The sequence below is a fragment of the Lolium rigidum genome, chromosome 3 (assembly GCF_022539505.1).
Source record: "Lolium rigidum isolate FL_2022 chromosome 3, APGP_CSIRO_Lrig_0.1, whole genome shotgun sequence".
Classification (NCBI taxonomy): Eukaryota; Viridiplantae; Streptophyta; class Magnoliopsida; order Poales; family Poaceae; genus Lolium; species Lolium rigidum.
The window spans coordinates 101,417,947-101,440,627 of NC_061510.1; the positions used below are offsets into that span (position 1 = coordinate 101,417,947).

General features: G+C 47.7%; 2 protein-coding genes across 2 annotated transcripts; both read right to left on the bottom strand.

Annotated features, from left to right (window-relative positions):
- Positions 1–14,460: 14,460 nt before the first annotated feature.
- LOC124702049 (50S ribosomal protein L4, chloroplastic-like) lies at positions 14,461–17,025 on the bottom strand. The gene is made up of 2 exons (XM_047234147.1): positions 16,058–17,025; positions 14,461–14,717 (listed from the first exon to the last, which is right to left on the bottom strand). Exons 1-2 carry the CDS (start codon positions 16,968–16,970, stop codon positions 14,698–14,700), a joined length of 933 nt encoding a protein of 310 aa, XP_047090103.1. The 5' UTR covers positions 16,971–17,025; the 3' UTR covers positions 14,461–14,697.
- Positions 17,026–17,566: 541 nt separating this feature from the next.
- On the bottom strand, positions 17,567–21,487 carry LOC124702050 (peroxisomal nicotinamide adenine dinucleotide carrier-like). Its single transcript, XM_047234148.1, has 11 exons — positions 21,249–21,487; positions 21,079–21,156; positions 20,898–20,972; positions 20,684–20,814; positions 20,483–20,537; positions 20,269–20,379; positions 19,088–19,156; positions 18,895–19,002; positions 18,361–18,429; positions 18,222–18,276; positions 17,567–18,069 (listed from the first exon to the last, which is right to left on the bottom strand). The coding sequence occupies exons 1-11, from the start codon at positions 21,327–21,329 to the stop codon at positions 17,867–17,869; spliced, it is 1,035 nt and encodes a 344-aa protein (XP_047090104.1). The 5' UTR covers positions 21,330–21,487; the 3' UTR covers positions 17,567–17,866.
- Between the last annotated feature and the right edge of the window lie 1,194 nt (positions 21,488–22,681).

Sequence of the window (22,681 nt, forward strand, 5' to 3'; positions counted from 1 at the left end):
TTTGCATTTCCTGCTGCATTCATTTTCAACCAAAAAATTAGTTTCAAACCGGAGAGCAAAGCAATGATGCAATTTCATTTTATTAACCGAGAGAGCAACATGAGCAACATAAGTCATTTACTTATTACTAGTCACTCATAAAGCAGCATCCAGCTCACCCAAAAATCAAACAGCAAGCAATGAATAAAGAAAACAAAAGCTGCTATCACAAGCAATTTGAACCAGTAGCAATTTATGGCAAGCATTTGCATTAGGCATTTTCATTTGCATTTGCATTAGGCATTTGATAGATGGATCAATCATGTTGCTTTGTCCCTTGTTTCGTTCCATTTGACCACAATATTGCAGAATCTTTATTTCAAAATCTTTATTTGCAACCGAGTAGCATTTCAAAATCTCTAGTGAGCATGAGCATGAGCATGAGAATTCGCCCTAACTAGCGAGGAACCCTAAAGCATTTCAATTTGCAAACAGAGACTATGAACTCCAATGAACCCTAACTAGCGGGAACCCTAGCCGGGAGGGGGAAGGTGGAGGGAAGGGGAGAGGGGAGGGAAGAGGGGAGGGGGAAGGTGGAGGGAAGGAGAGAGGGAAGCTCACCGATGGTGACGGTAGCGACGACGGTGGCCTCTCCTCTTCCTCCTCGAGGTGCGCCGGCCTCCTCCTCCTCGATGTGCGGCGGCCTCCTTCTCGGGTCCTCCGCGGCGGCGTACAGGGAAGGTGGTGGGGGCTGGTGGAGGGGATGGTGGAGGACGGTGGCGGTGCAGAATGGCGGCGCTCGAGAGGGGGGAGTTGGGGTGGCGCGCACGGCTCCTTCTTCTCCAACGACGGCGGCGCTCGATCTAGGCAGAGGGGGATTTGGCTGGGGAGAGGAAGAGAGAAAACGGTTAAGTCCGGAGTATAGCCGGATCCACCTTATTGCCGGCGCACCACATGTTTGGTTCGCCGGGGATAATTAAACCCCCGGCGAACCAAACAGGTGGTGCGCCGGCAATAAGGTGAGTCCGGCTATAACCTGGGACTTGTCCCCCAGCCCTGGCTGGCCATTTCCTTTTCTATTTTAATTTATTTTTCTTCTTTTATTTATTTCTTTCACTTTCTTTTATGTTTCTTTTCTTTTCCCACAAATCCTATACTATTTTATTTCCTTCTCTTTTCAAGATAACCAAGCAATATGAGTTAATTAGGCATTACAAAAAAAAATTGAGTTATAGGAAAACAAAGCAAATATGCATCGGTGTTATTAATTATGCAAAAACAAAAAGATATATGTGAGTTACATACACACAAAATATTGACCAACACAATATTAATTAGTCATACATAAAATATTGGCCATGACCATATGAGTAGTTATGAATTACACAAAATATAAGTTATAGATTGCAAATAAAGTTTTACATCATCGATTGAGAAGAGTGTTTCGCTTTCTTCTTGCTTTTCTTGCTCGTCGTTGAATAATTTAGCCCCGTGTCGTGACTTCTTCTTTTGAAGGGTCGACCTGACCTCGGTAGCGTGGTCCTCGCTTCTTCTTGTGGTGTATGTTGTCTCTTCGTCCTCGGATTCTTCCATCATTGGGTCTCCGACTTGTCCTTCGAAGTCTTCCTCGTTGGCGACTCCATCCATTCCGACGATGGTCCTCTTGCCTCTCCTCACGATAACACGGCTAGGCCTGGATGGGTCGGTTATGAAGAAGCATTGGTGCACGTGTTCTCGCCAGTACCCATGGCTCATTCCGCGCGGTGGCGTTCGTGGACTTTGATTTGTTGGCTTCGGGTAGAAACATGGTGGTGAAATACCGGTCTTCTTTTCGACGCTCTTAGCCCATCCGATACGGAACATCGGCACTTTCTCCCCAGCGTAGCTAAGCTCCCGGATTTCCTCGATTCTTCCGTAGTATCTAGTCTTTACGTCACCCGTCCAGGAATCCATCGTTACCCCCGAGTTCCGGTAAACACTCGTTCTTGTCTTTTTCTTCCGTGTAGAATGTGTACCCGTTGATATCGTACGCTTGGTAAGTCATGATGTTGGGCGCGGGGCCATGTGACAAGGCCAATACTAGTTTATCCTTGTCGAATCCATTGGTGGGGGATTAGCATCAATGTGGTCTTTGAACCAGCGCGCGAAAGAGGAGTTGTGCTCTCTGTATATTTCCGCTTCCGTCATCATCGGCTTGCCACTGTTCTCTATCATGGTTTTGTGCTCTTTCAACCAAGGATCGATCAAGTCAATGTGTTGTAGCGCTACTAAGTTGGCCCTGTCAAAGTCGGAAGTCCGACCAGACATGTGCACGTGCCGTTCCTTCCTTCCATTTTTGTGGCCTACTCCCTCGAACCTGCGGAGGTGCTTGTTTTGAGGCAAACCAACAGGGTCCTCGATGTCTAGATAATTCGTGCAGAAAGAGATGCACTCTTCGGTGAGCCAGCCCTCGTACGATGCTTCCATCCGGATGTGACTCGTTACGAACGTATCCTTTAATGACCCCATTCATTCTTTCAAACGGCATCATGTTGTGTAAGAATGCCGGCCCTAGACCGACGATATCATCCATGATATGGACCAACAGATGGACCATCACGTCAAAGAATGCAGGCGGGAAGTACGTCTCAAGCTGACATAGGGTCACCACGATCTCTTCCTGGAGCCTTGCGAGTTTCTTCACGCTTATCGACTTCCGAGTTATGACGTCGAAGAAGTTACGGAGCCCAGTCAGCGTTGCACGGACATGGTCATCCATTATACCTCGGATTGCAACCGGAAGAATCTGCTTCATCATCACGTGACAGTCATGAGACTTCATGCCGCTGAAGTTTCGTTTCTTGGGTCCATGTATTTGCTTATTAGCCCGGAGTAACCGAAGGGCACTATGACTCCTAGAAGGCAATTGAAAAATTGATCGACCTCGGCCGGACTAAAAGTGAAGCAGGAGGGGGGACATTAATAGTCTGGCTGCTTAATCCTTTTGCGCTTCTGACCGCCGTCCGCCTCCTCCTCCGAATGTCCCTCTTGGGCCGCCGGGATCTGAAGCTCTTCCCCGATGCCCAAAACTTTCAGGTCGTGTCTTGCTTTCGGCCCATCTTTGGTCCGGTCCGGCATGTTGAGAAGAGTGCCAAGCAAGCTCTCGCACACGTTCTTTGTAATATGCATGACATCAAGGCGATGAGGTGTATCGAGAATTTTCCGATGACGGCAAGTCCCAAAACACGGACCTCCTTTTCCATACACCAATGAGCGGCGTCGTTTCCTTTTTCTTCTTCTTCTCTCCAGAGCTTTTGACGAATCTTTCCGGCGCAGGGCACTCCTTCCAACCTTTCGGTAATGTATCGATCTCTTCGCTCGCTCTTCTTACGTGGAGGTCCTCGGGGTTCATTTGTACCATCGAACGGATCTCCACGCTTTCTCCACGGGTCGGTCTTCCGTAGCCACCTTCGATGCCCCATGTAAACTGTTTTCGAAGAGCCGGGATCCTTACCAAGCTGCAAAAACATCGTCTCTTCCATGCACACGACACATGCCTTGTGTCCATGACACACCCGGCACGAAATGTAACCGTATCCGAGGTAGTCCCGCACCGTCGTGATCAACGCGGCTCTCAAAGGGAAATATTCTTCCGCGACGGCGTCCCATGTATCTACCCCTTCCTCCGCCCACAACGTTTCAAGCTCCTCCTTTAATAGTTCGAGATACATGTTGATATCGTTTCCTGGCCGTGTCGGCCCTTGAATTAGCATACTCATCCGTATGTACTTCCTCTTCATGCACGGCCGGGGTGGGAGGTTGTAGATCCATACAAACACGGGCCATGTGCTATGTGTGTTGCTCCGGTTTCCGAACGGATTGAATCCGTCCGTGCTCGCACCCAACCCGATGTTTCTGGGATCTGCCCCAAAACTTCCGAATTCATTGTCTAATGCTTTCCACTGGCTTGCATCCGAAGGGTGCGTCAGCACCGGGTGCTCAATCCGCTCTTTATCATTCAACACTGCCTCCTTTCTTTCTGCGTGCCAGCGCATGAGCTTTGCTTCCTTGCGGTCCGCGTAGAACCGTTGAAGCCGGGGGGCGAGCGGGAAGTACCACACAACTTTCCGAGGAGCTTTCTTCTTCCCTTTCTTGTACCGTTCAGCTTCACACACAGGACATTTGGTCTTTTCCATGTGCTCCTTGCGATACATGATACGATCGTTGATGCGGGCGTGATACTTTTCGTGGGGTAAGTCGAGAGGGCACGTGATTCTCTTGGCCTCGGCTAGACTACCGGGACACGTGTTCCCGACAGGAAGGAGATCTTTCACGTATTCCGGGATGTCGTCGATGCTTGTGTCCGTCCATCCGTGTTTCGCCTTCATATGCAGCACATCGAGAGCTACTCTCAAGCGAGACTCCCCAACCCGCGACCTCGAGTCGTACAACGGAGTATTCGAGTCTATCTCGAGTTGCTCAAGCTTTGATTTCCGCTTGGCGCCTTTCGTCTTTTCGAGAAGCAGATCTTGAAGATGAGGGTCCTGCACGACTGAAGCTAGCGGCACCTCTTCGTCGTCGTCAAGGTTATTGTCGTCGTCAAGGTTATTTTCGTCGTCAAGGTTATCGTCCTGTGCGACAAACTCTTTATCGTCATCAATATCATGATGCCCTCCTTCTTGCCGGCCATTATTACCACCTGCCGCCGTCGCCCCATTGACCTCCGCGCCATCATCACTCATCCATTGAGTGTGTCCATGCATGAAACCATTAGTGAGCAGGTGCCCCCGCAATTTGCCCGAATACGGGTCAAACCATTTCCCTCGTTTGCATCTCCGGCACGGACACAATACCTCCGTGCGGTTATTTTCATACATGTCGATGATCGCGTGTTTCAGATATCTCATCACGATGCTTTCACTCATCTCGATAACCATTATCGCCTGCATGGTAAGATTACATAATTGATTAGAACCATGCATCCATCGGTAGTTTTCACGGAAAATTTCGGCATGACCTTCCTACACGGTAGGACATAGGAGCGCCAGAAATGTGCCGAAACGGAAACTTAAAGAATCAACATTTCGGCGCAACGTTGGCAACTCATTTTCAACGCCAAGCACAAACACAAACACAACATATATATATATGCCACACACGAGAGCTTTGCTTCAAATGTCCAACATACATCGATTTCATTCCTCAATTTGTTCATTAATCACCTATTTGTTTGATATAATTGTCGACGAGATCGAGACGACGCGCCGCGACAATGGCGTATAGAAGCCGACTTTCTAGATCTAGATCTAGATTGAGCGGTCAACGCGGGATAGTAGATCCAGATCTACATAGGGGGATGTGGGAGATGCATGTAGGAAGGGAAGATTTGCTCAAAAAATATGATTTTGTTTGGTCAAATTAGCTAAATTGGGGATAGGAATAGGCAAAAATGAGCTCGGGTTGGGAGAAGGCTCGGGTTGTGTGGAGAAGTGGAGTGTAGTGAGTTTGTGAGTGAGTGTGCTGGTTGGTGGCTGAAATAACTCCCGGTGTTATTGCCGGCGCACTCGGACCATGGTGCGCCGGCAACATATACCCCATCCGGCTATAGTTGCTCCGGGCCGGGCCCGGGAAACACCGCCGGCGCACCAGCCCGGGGAGCGCGCCGGCAGCGACAAATTACCGCCGGCGCGCTCCTGGGCTGGTGCGCCGGCAGCGTTTCCTGGGCCTGGCCCGAATCGGCCGAGCCCATGCCAGCAATTTCCCCGGCGCGTCTTCTCCGCAGGTGCGCCGGCAGTATTCCTGCTTCGCCGGCCGGCGACTTCCTGGTGCGCCGGCAACACTTTCCACCGGCGCACGTCCTAGGTGGTGCGCCGGCACGTTTTGCCTCCACCTATAAGCTTTTCCCTAGTAGTGCAATGAGCTTTCAGGTTCATCAATTTCCTCCTCTTCCACTGGTTCCTGCAAATTGTGAGTGTATTCTTGTGCATTAATGTGTCTCTCTTTATAATCAAAGATATTTTTTTTTTTGAATAACAGCAGGAGAGCTGCTGTGTTCATTGCATTAGAAGAAAAAGGTACAGAGACCAAAAACTGCTCAGTTTATTGAAGGAAAACCGAGCGAAAACCTTTACATCAACAAAAGCACCGCTAGACATAAAGAGCGTCAGGAAGGCTAGGAGCGAAACAAACAAAAAAGCACACCATCGGGGCAAGCAGCGTCATCGAACATCATCCATCGTGCTTACGATGGGACAGCTTCGACTTCGTTGCAACAGCACCAAGGTCACTCCAATCATGTCGCATCGATCACATTTGCCACGAGCTTGTTTGCCGACTTCAACAACACCAGAGAGAGAAGACATAACCGAAGGGAGGCGGCATGTGCCGCTCCGGTGTTGAGAGGGCGGAAAACGGGACTCGTCCGACGCTGTCTACATGTCGAGAGTGCTCTTGCTATCGCCACCACGGGGCAACCCCACGATCACCACGGACTCCAAGAACGTCCGCCATTTGATAGTGCCCGGCCAACCGCTTGACCGCAGTCCGGTGCTCCCATCGGCACTAAGTCTCCTAAACGATGCTTCCAACGAAGTCGCGACATGGAGGATGCCGCCATCGCCAATCCGACAAGCGGATTTAGGTTTTCACCCAAAGACAAGAACCAAGAGTGGGAGAGGTGCACGATCTCCTCAGTGACGCCTTCAACAAGGCGAACGACACCCAACGATGACGTCGTCACCAGCACCGACGGAAGTCGAGCAAGATTTTCATCCGGAGAATTGCGCACCTCACCGGAACCTGAGTTCCTGGCACACCTCAGTCACACCCGTCCGTTCCACATACCTCGCCGGAGCACCATCAAAAGACGCCTTCATAGCCAGCACCTCCGCTGGCAACCAAGAGCATGTGTGCACCGCACCTACTTCCAGCCGTCAACCAGGCAGCCTGCAACTGCCTCCGCCGCCAGGGCCCCAGATCTGGAGCAAGGACCGTTTGGCCATCTGCTCGAAAAGGAGCCCGCACTCCGCCCTAGCCAGCAAGGAAACAACGCCGCCCCACCGTGACTGGAAGCAGCCGGAGCAGTGCATCGCGCCACCACGGAAAGGCCGCGGCACGGGCTGCCCAGATCCGGCCTAATCGGGCCCGCACGGCCAGGCGCAGAGCAGCACGACAGATCGCCGCACCTGCCGGCCTCCAACGCCCCGCCTGGACCGCCGCGTCCCGCCCCAAATCCTCGCCGACGCCCGCTTGGGCGAGGCAGCTCACACCCGCGGCCGACGCCGTCCGCGCCGAGCGGCAGGCTCACATCGCCGACCACAGCCCACCGCAGCCCGGGGCCGCCGCCCGGCGCCCAACCGCTACGACGCCCGCGTGAGGGCGGCCGGCCTCGCCGCACCAACGGCCGCTTGGCCGCGGTCGGCCTCCCCGCACCGACGCCCGTTTGGGCGCGACCAGCATCACCCGCACCGACGAACGCCCGCTTGGGCTCGGCCGGCGTCACGGGAGAAGACCCGCCGCCACCGGCCACCGCACGGGCTTTGCCCGTCGGCATCCACCAGTGGCGGCGGGGGAGGACCCAGGGGGAGGGGGCGGGTCGGTGGTGCTGATCTGGGGCTCCGCCCGAGCCGCTCCAGGAGGAGCGACGCGGGGGCTGCGTGAAGTTACTTAGAGGGTAGTCATGGAGAGAGATAAGATATAGGGATTATCACTGTAGCTTTCTATGCAAAAATTAAGGATAGAAGAGACATAATCTTTAAGGTCCTTACAAACAACACAAGTTTCATAATTTTTAGTCATGAAGGATTCTATCTCAGAGGCTCCCATAAATATGACAAATTGTTCTACCTCTTCGAACCCAAAATGAATATAGCTATTCCGATTATAGTTCTTAATAAAAAATTCCTCACTAAAGCCACATTGAAATTTAAGATGTTTAGTATCCTGTTGAGAGCAACAGTTATATCATGGCGTTTAAGCAAGATTTTAGCAATTGTTTTCAATTTTTCTGTCACAGCACTCATAACTTCACCCGCTCTTGATTTTCTATAATTATTATATAATTCCATAAGCTCCAAATAGGTTGTAGGTTCTCCCATAGCAACAGTTTTTTAATTTTTCGGTTTTCAAATTTTTATGGATTTTCAGGTATATGAGGAAAATAAAACAAGACAAAAAGAAACTAAGCAAAAGTAAACTAAGAATACTAGACAGAAATAAACTAAGCACAAACAAACTAGACAAACGTAATCTAAGCAAAACAGAATAAAATAAAATAGAGAGAGAGAGGTAGAGTGTACTCCCCAGGTGAACTTATGAGTAGAGCTATGCCTCCCCGGCAACGGCGCCAGAAAATAGTCTTGATAACCCACAAGTATAGGGGATCGCAATAGTCTTCGAGGGAAGTAAAACCTAAATTTATTGATTCGACACAAGGGGAGGTAAAGAATACTTATAAGCATTAACAACTGAGTTGTCAATTCAGCTGCACCTAGAAAAGCACTAGTAACAGGGGTGATGTGAAAGCAGCAGTAATATGGGAGCAATAGTAACGAGTAACACAGCAGCGATAGCGAGTAATATGAGAGCACTGGCACCATAAAATAGTTGATACTACTTCCAATGTCATGTAGAACGAGTATATGATGATGAGAGATGGACCGGGGTTCCCAGCTATCTACACTAGTGGTAACTATCCAATAACAAGTGTTGGGTGAACAAATTATAGTTGGGCAATTGATAGGATTGAAATAGCATTAAGACAGAACATCAAGATTATTAATCATGTAGGCATGTTTTCCATATATAGTCATACGTGCTCGCAATGAGAAACTTGTACAACATCTTTTGTCCTACCAGCCGGTGGCAGCCGGGCCTCTAGGGAATCTACTGGAAATTAAGGTACTCCTTTTAATAGAGCACCGGAGCAAAGCATTAACACTCCGTGAAAACATGTGATCCTCATATCTAAGCCTTCCCCTCCAGTTGTCCCAATTTCTGTCACTTTGGGGCCTTTGGTTCCGGACATAGACATGTGCATACAACTTGTAGATACAATCTAAGCAATAAGTATAGAGCTTAAATCTAAGATCATGCCACTCGGGCCCTAGTGACAAGCATTAAACATAACAAGATTGCAGCAACAATAACTTCACAAACTTTATAGATAGACTAATCATAATGTAACAATCCATCGGATCCCGACAAACACAACACCGATTACATCAGATGAATCTCAATCATGTAAGGCAGCTCATGAGATCATTGTATTGAAGTACATGGGGGAGAGAGTACCAACTAGCTACAGCTAGAACCCGTACGTAGTCCATGGGGGAACTACTCACGGAGCATGATGGAGGCGGTGGCGTCGATGGAGATGGCTTCCGGGGGCACTTCCCCGTCCCGGCAGGGTGCCGGAACAGAGACTTCTGTTCCCCGAAACGGAGTTTCGCGATGGTGGCGGCGCCCCTAGAGTCTTTCTGGAGTTTCGTCAATTGGTATCGAAGATTTAGGTCACCAGGGCTTAAATGGCGAAGAGTCGGAGGGGCCACGGGGCCTCCTCACACTAGGGGGGCGCGCCCCCCTTGGGCCGCGCCGCCACCACGTGTGGGGCCCCTAGGGCTCCCCTCTGGTCCCTCTCGATCTCTCTGGAAGCTTCCGGAAAAATAAGGTTCTGGGCGTTGATTTCGTCCGATTCCGAGAATATTGCCCGAACAACCTTTCTGGAACCAAAAACAACAGAAAACAGGAACTGGCACTTCGGCATCTTGTTAATAGGTTAGTTCCGGAAAATGCATAAAAACATTATAAAGTGCGAGCAAAACATGTAAGTATTGTCATAAAACAAGCATGGAACATCAGAAATTATAGGTACGTTGGAGACGTATCACTGCTCCGCCGCCCGTTGCCGCTCCTCCGCGGCAGCGGCTTCCCTCTTCCGTTGCTCGAGCGCCCTATGCCGATCGCCCCGCTTCTTGGTCTCCATCGCCCTCCGCTCCGCGGTGAGCTCGGGCTTCGCCTTCTTCGTCGCCGGCCCGGGGTCCGTGACCACCGGAGCATCCAGTTCAGGAGCCGCCTCCACGGGAGGAGTGGCAACGACCGCGAGCTGGGCCTCGTCTCCGATGGTGGTGGTGGCGGCGGCAGAAGCTTCGTCGGCCATCTCTAGGTTTTGTGAGTGGAGCGGAGTGGGTGTGTTTTGGGAGACAGACAGGCGGGCCAGGGGCGGACAAGGGGAGGACGCGAGCAACCAGCCATCAGCGTCAGCACCACGCAAACTCGTCCCAGATTTGGACCGGGTTTGGATCGTTCCGGACGCCGCGGCCATCCGTTTTTGGGATGAGTCCACGCGCTGGACCACGTTTTTGTCCGATCATCCGAACGAGCGGACGCGAAATGGATCGCCGCGTTGGAGATGCCCTAACCTACCTAATCGCCGCTTCTACCCGACGCTCCCAAGTGGGTTGGAATGTATTGGGGCGCCGGATATTTTATTAAGCCACCTAAGAACCGTATGCGGCGCAGCTTTGGAGATGTTCTAAACGGTACTTATGCGAATATGTAAGTGATACATGCTACGGCATTTTGCCAAAACAAAAGTGAGTACGAGAATCATATGCTGGTGTGGGTGTACATGATCATGATGATGGGGTTAGCTTTAGCAGTCAGTTAAAATAATCTAGTGCGGACGAACGAACATAGTTAACGAAACCAACGCTAGATCTGAGGCTGTAAAGGGCGTAGTTTAAAATTAAAAATTGCAATCTGTAAGCTCCCACTTATTGGCCTCGCTTAACTCCAGAAACACCTAAGCTTCAGGTGAAGCTTCGGCCAAACAACTATCTGTAGCATAGTTTTTAGCCCAAAAAAATGGGCATAAAAGTACATTTTCGATAAAAAGCATATATTCACTCAGCCTCTCCAACAACATCATACCCTAATAGCATAAAGGATGCAGACAAGCAAAAGAGATAGAAGAATTATAAAAAAAAAGCTCCGCTACAGAGATCAAAAACTCTAAACAGCAACTCTGACACCACCAAGACAACACCAGAAGATCAGCTTCTTCATAAGCGACACCTCCAAAAAGGAAACAATACACAAACGTTGTCGTCGCTCGATCACAAATCTTAGGTTTTCATTCTGAAGAAAGTCCTCTCTCTCAAAGTAATGCCTTCAACAAGAACATTATCAGGCATAACCAGTTAAGATCAAACCTTCAATTTTCACCCTGAAAGATAGGACTCTGAACTTCTCCTATCCAATCGCTCCCACATACAAGTCGATGTTCGAAGTCACGAAGCTCCAAGCCAATTTCACCTCACCACCAAGATCCGATCACCGTTGCTCTTCCACCGACCTCGGTTTTCATGACCTTCTCCAACAGCACCATGAAAAGAAAACTCCATGATATTAACAGCCAGCAGAGCTTCGAAGCGCTCCCTCTGAAATCAAACGGTCAGATAAAAAAACATGGGTGCGCACGACCGAAAACACCCAATCCAACATTCTTCAGGCATTGATCGCACAATGAATTTCGCCGGCAGGACCTTCCGGAACTTGACAATCCAGCCAACCCGGTAGGAAGAAGCATTCGACCGATCTTCACTTGGCGCGAGAGGAATCCTAGGACAGCCACCACTATTCATGCCAAGCCAAGAAAAATGACGAGACACGCAAAGACGATGCCTCCGACACAAGGTAACGACGTCAAGCGACGCCACCATCATCCACCAAGACCGAGGTCGAGGTGCGGTTCTCACCGTCTGCCCCGTCACTCCAAGCTCATCCCTGTCAGGATCCTCACCGCCGGAGATCAGTGTTGGATCCCAAGATCCACCACACTTGATCACATCTTGGCCGTCCTCCTCCTAAGGAGAAAGGCACCACAGCCATGCCCGAGGCCGCCGCCCCGATGCCCAGAAGATGCAGCAGCGCTGCCGGCCGTCGTCGTCGTCGAAGAGGAGGTCGAGACCTCGCCACCGCAAGCAGCTCTGGCCGACGTCACGCCACGCATCTCAGCAGATACAGAGGTGTGGAGGGCGCCGCCTCTCACCCCTAGCCGCTCCCAGCGGGCGCCCCGCCGCCGCCACGCCGAGCAGCCTTTGGCTGGCGACGCCTTTGGCGGCGGCGGGGGGAGGAGAGGACGGAGGAGAGGGCGCTGGAGAGGCTCGTCGTCGGATTCCCTGGGCGGGGCGGCGGCGCCGCCGCCAGGGTCGCGTGGGTGAGTTAGGTTAGGGTCGCGTCCTGCTCTCTTTGTCTGGTCGCATAAAAGTACATGTAGAAGTACGTAGAAACTTTACAGCACAAGAAGAAAACATACTAGCAGGCCGCCAGCTCGAAATTGCATGGGTGAATCTGGGAGCAAGCGCACCCTATATGAAAAAAAAATATAATAATTCAGAAAAAGGTCAAAAAAAAATTCAAATGTTTTTGGGAATCAAAGATGATCATGTATTGTACTCGTATACGAAAGATTCACCATGGAATAACTTCTCTTGTTTCCTGGGTGAAAAAAACAGACTTGAAGGTCCTATATTAAAGTACTATTCACGCTATATTCGTCATAGATTTGTTATTTTTTTGCCTGAAGTCAATGTGAAACATTTTTTGGCCAAACAAATTTATACGAGTACAATACTTGATTATCTTTGATTCCCAAAAAGATTCGAATTTTTTGACTTTATTTGAAATTACTACATTTTTTAGAGTATATAGGGTGCGCCTGCACCCGAGAGCCAAAAGTCCGGGTCAGCCGCCAGCTCCAGAATAAAATAAAATCAACTTGCGGCAAGGACTCATCAAGGATGACCAATTTACCAAATTTTAGGCTCTAAGGATTGTACAAAGGTGGGGTGGAGCTGGTGTACAACCACTGGGTTCAGGTGAACCCAATGGAAATGCCAAGATCTTCACTAATCTAGTCTTTGTATTTGTTAATTTAGTGAAAGATTACACATAATAGATGGAGCTGACCCCAATGGTTTCTTCGTCTAGATTCGCAGCTGACTACCTCAGGAACGATTATTGCCAGCATGGAGGAAAGAACCAGCATGGAGGAAAGATAGTAATAGAACTAACTCTTCACAAAGAGTACAACCACACGTAGAAGCGAAGCTATGTAATCAACCTCGGTACCGTGTAATGATGATTCTTTTATAACAACATGGATTTGGTGTACTCTACATGATATTAGAAGGTTGCAAAACGTTTCTGGGAACCTTACTCTTGTTATAAACACACCCAAACATTTTGTTTGCGTAGAATGACTGGAATGTCAAACATAACAACATGTATGTATTTTCCGTGAACTGTTAAGGAATTTGAGATGGCCTGGGAAATGTTTCCTCCAAGACACAGTAAATTCAGTAGTACATCAGCAGTCCGTGAGAGGATCTACAAGTGTTATATCTGAGGTACATATGTATGACACTTTTCAGGCCATCTCAAATTCCTTAACATCATTTTGGACGGTCGTAACTCTTGAGCTCTTTTCAGTTGCAGACTAGCAGTTAACTATTCAATTGGGGGAAGAATGGGTTTCAAGAGGGAGCACAAAAGTAGGAAGATAAGAAAGCTAGCAGATCCAAATTGGATCCAATCAATTGCACGAACTTTATGCATGAACAGTCTGCAGCAAAAAATAAATGAAACGCCGGGCTCAGGTCCATACTCCCATAATTGCATGCTTTTCATCCTTAGTGCACTAATATAATAAGGATGCTTTATATCCAGCAAAACCTTAAAAAAGATGCAAAGGATGTTGGCTCAACCTAAATAAGATTCTTCTCTTTTCGCCCAATGACCATAGTGGATTATTGTGTCAGTCCTAATCTTACAGATAATCCGTTAGTAGTGTCAAAAGCAGAGTAAAAGAGCAACCTATATGTAAATGCAGGGTAAAGGGGGAAATTTAACAGAAGACCGAATTTGGACCCTTTTTAAAAGGGAAATTCCAGCTTTGGCTATGACCCACTGCACTGCAGTGTCAAGATAATTGGGAGAATATATTATGGACAATAAGGAAAAGTGCTCATTTGAGCTTTAAGGAGGGATAGCTTAGCAATTTTCTTCTTCCTCGGCCCAGCCCACAGCCCAAGCATGAATGAGAAAACTTGGCGTCATTTTGGTGAGGCACAACTGTGTATATTATTTCTTACAAAGCACGTCCTTAGTCTGACTGCGGTTAATATGATGCTTATGTGGATCTACATGTATATCTGAGCATAACGATCAGTTGTTTATGATTGGTCTGGTACTACAGTTTCAACAACAGCTGCTAACTCAGCATTTGAGTTTCCTAGGGAATTCCATGTTGAGCTAGGCCCAGCCCATCACGTTCACAGTGTGCAGTGAGTCAGCCTAAGGTTTGAAGAACAGGGCCCATGCAACCCCAACTAAAATTTGGTCAACATAACGTATTGTGACAATTCAAGAATCAGATATTTGAATCCCATCAATCCCAAGGATGTTGATAAGTAGTACTAACCAGCTGATTAACACTGCCTATTGGAAATATGGATGTGAAACTCTATAGAATTGCAAATAATGTAAGCGGCAACTGAAATTCGACAGTGAATCTGAAAATATACGTGAACTTTGAGAATCTAATATACTGCATCAGTGAGAAACATGCATAGTGAACTTACAACAATGGAAAACCAAAAAGGCTTATTCATTGGAGAGGCAATTCCCAAACCAACAAACAAGGACCGCCATAACAATCACCTAGGAATTACTGTCTGCCTAGGCGTCTTCAGTCTCATCTGAAAATGACATAACACGAACTTGTTAAGAAACTAAAAATTAATAGAACTACTAGTAGAGCCTGTCAGCCGCAATTAAAATAATATCAAAACATTGTATGAATAACACATAATTAATTATCTACTGTAACCCCTGCTCTTGAGAAAATATTTGTCATAACCAGGTTTAGCTCTTACTTTACTACATCCAGCATATTTAATACTAGTTGCTTCGTTAAATTAATTCCAAATTGTTTTTATTTTGTTTTGAGGTACTATGGCAGGAGCTATGCCTACCTTTTCATTTAGAAGGAATAGCATTTAAAAAAGTTTGTTATGTTAGAAGACCAAAAGTTCATTCGTCGCCGCCTGCTGGTTACTCGTATGTGCTCAAGCTAGACATCCTCCATTGGAAAGCTAGATAATTCACCAAATTCTAACACAAAAGTATAAATGAATAGTATTCAGGAGAATGTGCAACTACAACGAATGCATCAGGATTTGGAGTACTTCCATGTAATTCATCGATAGCACATTGTTTCATCCCTTTTTATGTTTGTCAGTTCAATGCTTGAACTTCAAATCCATCTTTGTCATAAAAGATTAAATTTCACTATGCGAGGTCATTCTCGGTTGTAAATTGTTCAGATGCTTCTTAGCGTTAATAAAGGAAGGACTGCACTCACTACAGAAGTACAGAATTGACATATTGTCGTACACAGTACATACCTGATACCAGGCCTATAGAGATGGCACCAGCATTGGTGGATCTCTAAGCATGATTCTAACTTAGACCTTGAATTATATCACTTTATTTTTTTTACGGATAACTGTAAACTTGTCACAGTAGAGCATAGGGGGAATGCAGCGCGGAGTGACGAATGATACCCAAGCATGATGATACCTTTAACATCAATGGTGTGTCGATTGGGAACATATGATTTTACTTTAATACTTTCAGTAAGTTTTGCAGTCTCATTGCAAGCTTAACTGGAGGGGGCAGCGGACAACTGATTACATTGTAACGCCGGCATTTCAGTGAATACATTATATAAGCTTTCGGATTTCATTCACCTTTTACGCCATAAATAACAATTTAGTGCAAACCCAATACACTGCACAGACTGTTTGAAGCAAGAGCAGGCAATTCAATTTACATCACCAGATAATTTGAAGTTGTGGTAATCTTCAGAGTTTAGTAGCCATAAAAAGCTATTCATTCCTGACTAATGTACACCTAACGGATTTTGGTTTGAATTACTACAGTAGCTCATTTCACGCATGCTAGCACAAAAATAATCAAACAGCAGAACAGTCCAATCCGTACTGCAAAATGTTGATGCATAGCTAGCTATATGTACCTTGGGCAGCCTCCTCTGTGATTCCTTCTTCCTCTTGCTCCTCGACGGCTTCCTCTTCACCGTCATCCTCGCCATCGGTGTCGCCCTCATATTCATCAAACACCGTGGTACCGTACCTGGAGTTGAGGTAGTCAATGGCAGAGGGGGTGAAGAAGTGCTTGCGTGCGTCGAGGATGTCGTAAAGGTTGAGCGTCCTGGGGGTGAGCATCTTGAGGGTACCAATGTTCCTGCCGCTAAGGCGCACATTGGTATCAAGCTCCGTGGAGAGGAACATGGCCTTCTCCCTGGGGTCGAGCCCCCAGCGCTGCAGGGCGGCCACGAAGTCCCTGGTCCGCGGCCCCGTGGCGAACTCCTCGTCGAACTCCTGCACGACGAAGGAGTCGTTGGCGACGGCGGCGCTGGCGAGCGCGGTGGAGATGGCGAGGCGCTTCTCCTTGCGGTTGATCTTGATGGACCAGTCCCGGGGCTTGGGCCCGAAGATGACGCCGCCGCCGGGGCGGAGCGGGGTGCGCGTGGACCCGCGCCGCGCCTTCCCGGTCTTCTTCTGGCCGTAGGGCTTCCTCCCGCCGCCCCTGACCTCGCCGCGGGTGAGCGTGGAGGCCGTGCCCCGGCGCGCGTTCTGTCGGTCGGTGATGAGGCCGCGGTGCACGACGGCGCGCGCGGTGGCGGGCGACGCCGACTTGATGTCGAGCGAGACCTCGCCGACCTTCTCGCCGGTGAAGGAGATCACCGGGAGGGTGGTGGCCTCGGCGCGCAGCGCGCGGAGGATGGAGGCGGATGGCCTGCTCCCCCTGGCGGAGGCGTGCGGGGAGGAGGAGGCGGGGAGGAAGGAGAGCGAGGAGGAGGCGAGGAAGGAGGAGGAAGAGGCGGAGAGGGAGAGGAGGAGCGACGAGGCCATGGAGGAGACCGGCATTGCGGCGGCGGCGACGGAGGCGTGCGGTGAGCTGCGCTGCGCTGGGGGGGCGGACGGAGAAGGGGGAGATGGCTCTGCCCGCTGCAGCTGCCGCTTCTATCCCTTTATCCACACCCGTTTGGCCACACGCACGACGGCACGATTGACTAAAACTGTCTCAGGGCGTCGCGCTCGCTCACTGCCTCGGTCTACTTGGCCGGGCCAAGTCAGTACACTAGTCAATACTCCGTACTCAATACTCGATGCTTACTCACTAGTCACATGTTTTATAAATAATAACTGGAACATATTATTTTGGAGCTGAAGTCGTAGGTTCCATTGTTTTATATACAGGGTTTGATAAGTTTCAGTTCCCAGGTCAAGTTAAAGATGAACAACCCCAAAAAGATCCAATCAAATTCCATTCGAAATTCTAACCGGATGCCAGTTGCCAGCTACCGTCCCTAAAATACCAGCATCACAGCAAGTATATAGTTTCAAATATCGATGGGTATTTTTGCATACCGTATGGTTGGATAAGTTGAAGCAACTGCCGATTTTCAGACAAACAAGCCATCCGTTCATAAAACATACAAGCTAAAACAGCCCAAGAAATCTGAGTACAGTAGATACTAGCACTTCATATTACCAGCTTATTTTGAATGTTCAACATTCCTAATTACACTTTACATTAATAAATTAATATCCTATCCAATAATGTATATAGTTTCCGGTCCCTACAAGAATCATAGTTTTCACTGTGTAATGTCTGAGTTCGTACCTCCCCATTATTCACTAGATCCTACACTTTTTGTAACTTGGTACCTCCTAACAGAGGTGAGCTCTTTTTGCTGACCCCATTCACACTTCGTTCATGATATAATCAACAACTAATACTTCTGCAAAGACCTAGATCATCATCTTGATGGCTTTGACGGCAACTTCTTAACCAGACTGGTGTCACCTGTGACCAATAATCGAGCACCCTTCACCAGCTCTTCCTTGATCATGAAAAGGAGAGCGGAAGCAAAAACACTTTGAACAATTTTTGTGCCCATTCCTTTATACATCCCTGAAAGGCCTTCATAATGCATCATTTTTGTGATTGCATCAAATGTGCCTGAAAAGCGAAGACATGGTGCAATCAACATTTGATAGGAAAGCCAGTAAAAGCATGAAACTGCAAGAGAAGTAAAAACTTGATAGCAGGAGGACTTGAAGCAATTGTACCGACTCAACATTTGAAAAAATATATGATGGCTGGTCATGTACCTTTGTACCGATGCTTCTTGTCATCGTCGATCATATGCTTTGCCTGAAGTCTTGCCTGCAACATAAACATGGTTCAGTTTTATGTGCACAAATATGCAGCGGATTAGCTGCAGTTATATTGGGTGCACCAAATAATCACCTTCACAACTAGAAGTGGATATGTAACAAGAGTTGCGCCCAGTTTCGCAACAGCTCCAAGAAGAAAAATCTGAACATGTGTTTTTACAAAGGAGGTTAGCTGTTGGGGATTCCCATAACATTGCTAACTAACAAAGAGATACTAGTGTTTGGGAACCACATCAAAATTCCAAAGTGCTTTCAGTGAATCATGTCCTAATTTTCCAGACTGAATATACGTCATACATAAACAAGCTTTCGAGTATTCGTAAGTATAAGAACCAAGCGCTGGCTTGGTGGCTCCACCCTTTTTGAATCGCATGTGAAGCCTACGGACTAAAAGGCTGATGCCTTATCAGCGTGAAAAATCATTGGAGAGGTTTCATTTAACTAAAAACGTATAGCCAAGGGAGGGATCCTTCTCCCGTTGGTCAACGTTTTAGTATTCAGAAGTATAAGTTCAGGGCCTTCAGGCCCCAGCATAAGAAAGTTGATGTGATGCAGTGCACACACTAATAATATGTAAACACTATTCACCAGAAAAGCTAAAGCTTACTTCAAGAGCAGTTAGTCCCTGAGCCCCCTTCAAATTAGTGGCCCGTTTATTCTTCAGCTTCTTCAGAAGAGCCTCGTACAACATGAACTGGATTGCGGGGTTGCTGACCTAGTAAGTAGTAACAGGTGAAACATCGTGAACAACCCTTGTAAAATCATTGAGCAAAATAGAAGATTTGAAAAAAACGACTTACCATAATAAGAGCAGGAATAACCCCTTTCCAGAAGCCCAAGACTCCAGCTTCCTTGTAAAGATCCTGAATCTGTAGCCAGACCAAGTAAAACAACCATACTCCAAACTAAAGCAGAATTGTAGCAGTTCAAAGCGGCTTTATATTAAGATCGAGTATGAAATAGCAGCCTTAGATAAATACAGAAAATAACTAGAGCAAAAAAGCACAAATTTGTTATTTTCCCTCATAAAGTTAATACTGCTCGCCCCGTTCTTCTAGTACACTATTTCTTGGTCTCTAATGAGGATTGTAGACCACAAGATGATTCCCAGGTCCTTCCATCATGGGCCTATGCAAACTTAGACCTTGTTTACAATTCAATTGTTTCTCATATTTACTGTATGATAGTAGTCTATTCTGTAGCTGCGGTAAAGGTTTTTAAATGAAAAAAGGTGAAACATATATACACCCAAGGTTAGCGAGGTTTGCATTTCACTAGCTTGATAAAGAGGTAAAAGTAAAATGTACCAATATTTTAGCTCAAGAAATTACATTCCTTATATATCAATCATGTTTCGGAATTAATAAGATTCAAAGAGTCAGCTCAAGCCATGTGGTTTTTATTGAAAAGCACAAACCATATATTTTTTTGTTGTATGATACTTGCAGCAACACAGTAATGACGTGAAGAATATATCATGTAAGCCTCTATCCATAAAAGGATGTCTTAGATTTGTCTAAATTTGGATGTATCATTTTAGTGCTTACTATTTGTTTAGCCAGTGAATCATGACATCCTTTGGATCTAAGAACCCTAGACTTAACTAAATTTACAGCATTACCAATTCAAACCAGCTGGGCAAACAAGGGGGGAATTTATTATTTTCAGATCTTAGTGATTATGAGGATACATGTGTTCCATTCCTAAACAATATTATACGGTTTTTGGCTGATGTCAGAAGTTGTGAAATAGCTGAAAAATGGCATACTACTGAGTTAGAACAAAAGAAACTTGGCTGTAATGAACTATTGGTTACAAGATAAACATTCATATACATATAAACTGCAAACAGATACATTCAAGATGCAAAATGATTAGTAAGCTTAAAAGTAAAGTAACTTTTTCCCACACAGGTGAGGAAGGATGTTAATCGGGCGTGTGGGTATTTTATTCTACAGGGAACATGATCGGAGATACATACAACGTTGATAGTTTTATGAGGGATGTTTTCCACCGGGGCAGTTTGTAGGGCCTTGTCAAGAGCAGAAGTCAAACCCTCGGGGCTTTGCTGTTTGTTTGCCTTTCTGTGGGTCTGCAGGAAATAATAAATTAGACTTCAGGATGCGCTACCAAATGATTTCCACTAAAAGCAGTTGACTGGGAGACACCGTTCCCAGAAAGTTGCATTTGCCTACTTGCATCCGCGTAACAATAACCCAGATTGGGTTTGTGAGAAGCACATTGACACACCTGCAAATTGATAATCAGCAGCATCGTCAACACAAGCCGTAACCTTTTGGAGCCTAGAAGAAACCATGTCAAGGAAAAGACAATGCAGTACGTGAAGTCAACGACTGATGCATAACAGAAATTGGTCAGGTAATTCGAATCATTACCCAGAAAGTGCAGCGACGGTGAGCGACTGGAGCATCCCGACGGATCCATCGCCAACTCCTCTGATGGACCGCTGGAGGGACGCCGCCTCCGCCCTGCTCCGGAATATTTGGTAGAAGTAGTAGTAGACACCCTGATAGCACGGCAGTTTCAATCTCAGTAGCGTGTAAATCATCTCAGAACCAAGGCGGGCGGGAGGTTGGCGGATCGACCGACCTGGGAGGCGGCGGTGCCGACGAGGGAGGGCGCCAGGCCGCCGTAGAGGCGCTCCCACCCCTCGTTCTTCACCACCTGCTAGAGCAGAATCGGGGATCACGGCAGCGTTAGACTCGGATCAGGCTAAATTACTCGTCAGTTGGGGTGAATAGGAGAAGGGGGTTAGGGGGAGGAGGAGGACCAGGCACATCTGGCGGACGGCGCCGTCCTTGAACGCCGGCTTGGAGGGGTCGCGCTCCGTCTGCTGCCGCGCGTTCACCTGAAACCCTCCCCGTTCAGCACGCGGAAGCAACAACAGGAGGCAAGCAAGCGCACAATCCGGAAGCAACGATGAGGGGAGGCGAGACGTACGGTCTGGAGGGGGTAGGTGAGGAGCTGGGCGACGATCCCGCCGCCGGCGCCGGCGAGGCCGTTGATCAGCGCGTCCGACATCTCCGCGGCGACTGCTTACCTTGGGTCCGCCTCGCCACCTTGGGATCGCCGCCGCGGCGTCGTAGGCTACCGGAAAATTTACGGCAGCCGCTGTTGCTTGGCCGGCCTCCTCGGGTTGGTTGCCGTGGGGGAGACGGAGGCGTGGTCTCCTTCGGTCCCGTGCTGGCCCTGCTTCCCCTTCCTTCAAGTTCAGACTACTGCTTACTGTACTGCTCGCGTCTCCAACCACCTTTTTTTAAAGACAGTTTGTTACGTAGTACGTAGAATACTGTTCAGTACACGTTTAAAAAAATATTCTCTATAAACTACACGTTTTTTCAAAATATTCTCTAGAAAATACACTTTTTTTAATTGGAAAAAGAAGCTTACTCGAATCAATTACTAGCGACTTCTCCAACCAATACCGTATCAGGTCAACCACCCCTCCCTCAAATTAGATCCGTTTGAGTTGATCGAGAGTGACGGGTAGCTTTGCAGAATATCTCACGCCTTGGCGTGTTGCGAGGAAAGCGCAGTCGGTACATTTCGTAGGAGAAGACTGGACAGGGACGTACTGGTGTTTAGTTTAACCACGCCGAGGGCTCAAAGATGTTTCATCTGCGTTACTGGTGAAGACCGGAATATGCCGTTGAGTTCTTCCGGTCGCCCTCGATCCATCGGTAGTTCCGTCCTTCGTCTCTTCTTCTTTGGTGGGTGGACTTTCTTTTTTCTTTGCGGGGGAAAAAATTCATTAATCAAGGCAAAGCAGTGCCATCCTGATTACAAACTAAACAAACTTCATTTTGTCCAGAGCGAGGCCAGAATGTACTTCAAGAGTTTACACGACCAAAACTAGCCAAACATTGACTCACATTATAAGGTTTGGGAGCGTCTACAAAACAGTTGACTGAGACTTAATAAGTCTAAATCGCTGAGGTCAGCACTTTATTCAGCCACGTAGATTGTTTGCTTAGCTGCTGAAATTAGTTGCCGCGCCAGCCTATGTCAGACCAGATATTATTTATGTGTTACTCTGACATCTACGCAATGTGTGATTCTTTCGATCACCTGGTCAGTGTATAAGAGAAAAAAAATACTTTGTACTTGCATATTTCATTAGAAAAAAATATGGGAGAGAACCAACTTGTGGTTGGATGGTTAGGAGGGCAGTGGCACCCCCAACCCACCAGAGTTCAAATCCCAGATTTGACACTTTGGTGTCTCATAAAGGCGGAATATTCTTCAGTGGGAGGCGACGTTCCCGTCGACAGCGAGGCGCATGTGGTGACTTCGTCAATCTCAAGACCCGCCGGATCGGTTCTTCGATGCGATATCTTGGAGGTGCTCATAGGGGTAGGGTGTGCGTGCGTGCG

Excerpts from the sequence above, each read along its gene's own strand:
- LOC124702050 (XM_047234148.1), bottom strand. The coding sequence starts at position 21,329 with ATGTCGGACGCGCTGATCAACGGCCTCGCCGGCGCCGGCGGCGGGATC. Across the intron at positions 19,157-20,268 it reads CTCATAAAACTATCAACGTT|ATTCAGGATCTTTACAAGGA; the intron begins GTATGTATCTCC and ends GTCTGGCTACAG. Across the intron at positions 18,277-18,360 it reads ATCCACTTCTAGTTGTGAAG|GCAAGACTTCAGGCAAAGCA; the intron begins GTGATTATTTGG and ends TTTATGTTGCAG.
- LOC124702049 (XM_047234147.1), bottom strand. The coding sequence starts at position 16,970 with ATGCCGGTCTCCTCCATGGCCTCGTCGCTCCTCCTCTCCCTCTCCGCC. Across the intron at positions 14,718-16,057 it reads CACAGAGGAGGCTGCCCAAG|ATGAGACTGAAGACGCCTAG; the intron begins GTACATATAGCT and ends TGTCATTTTCAG.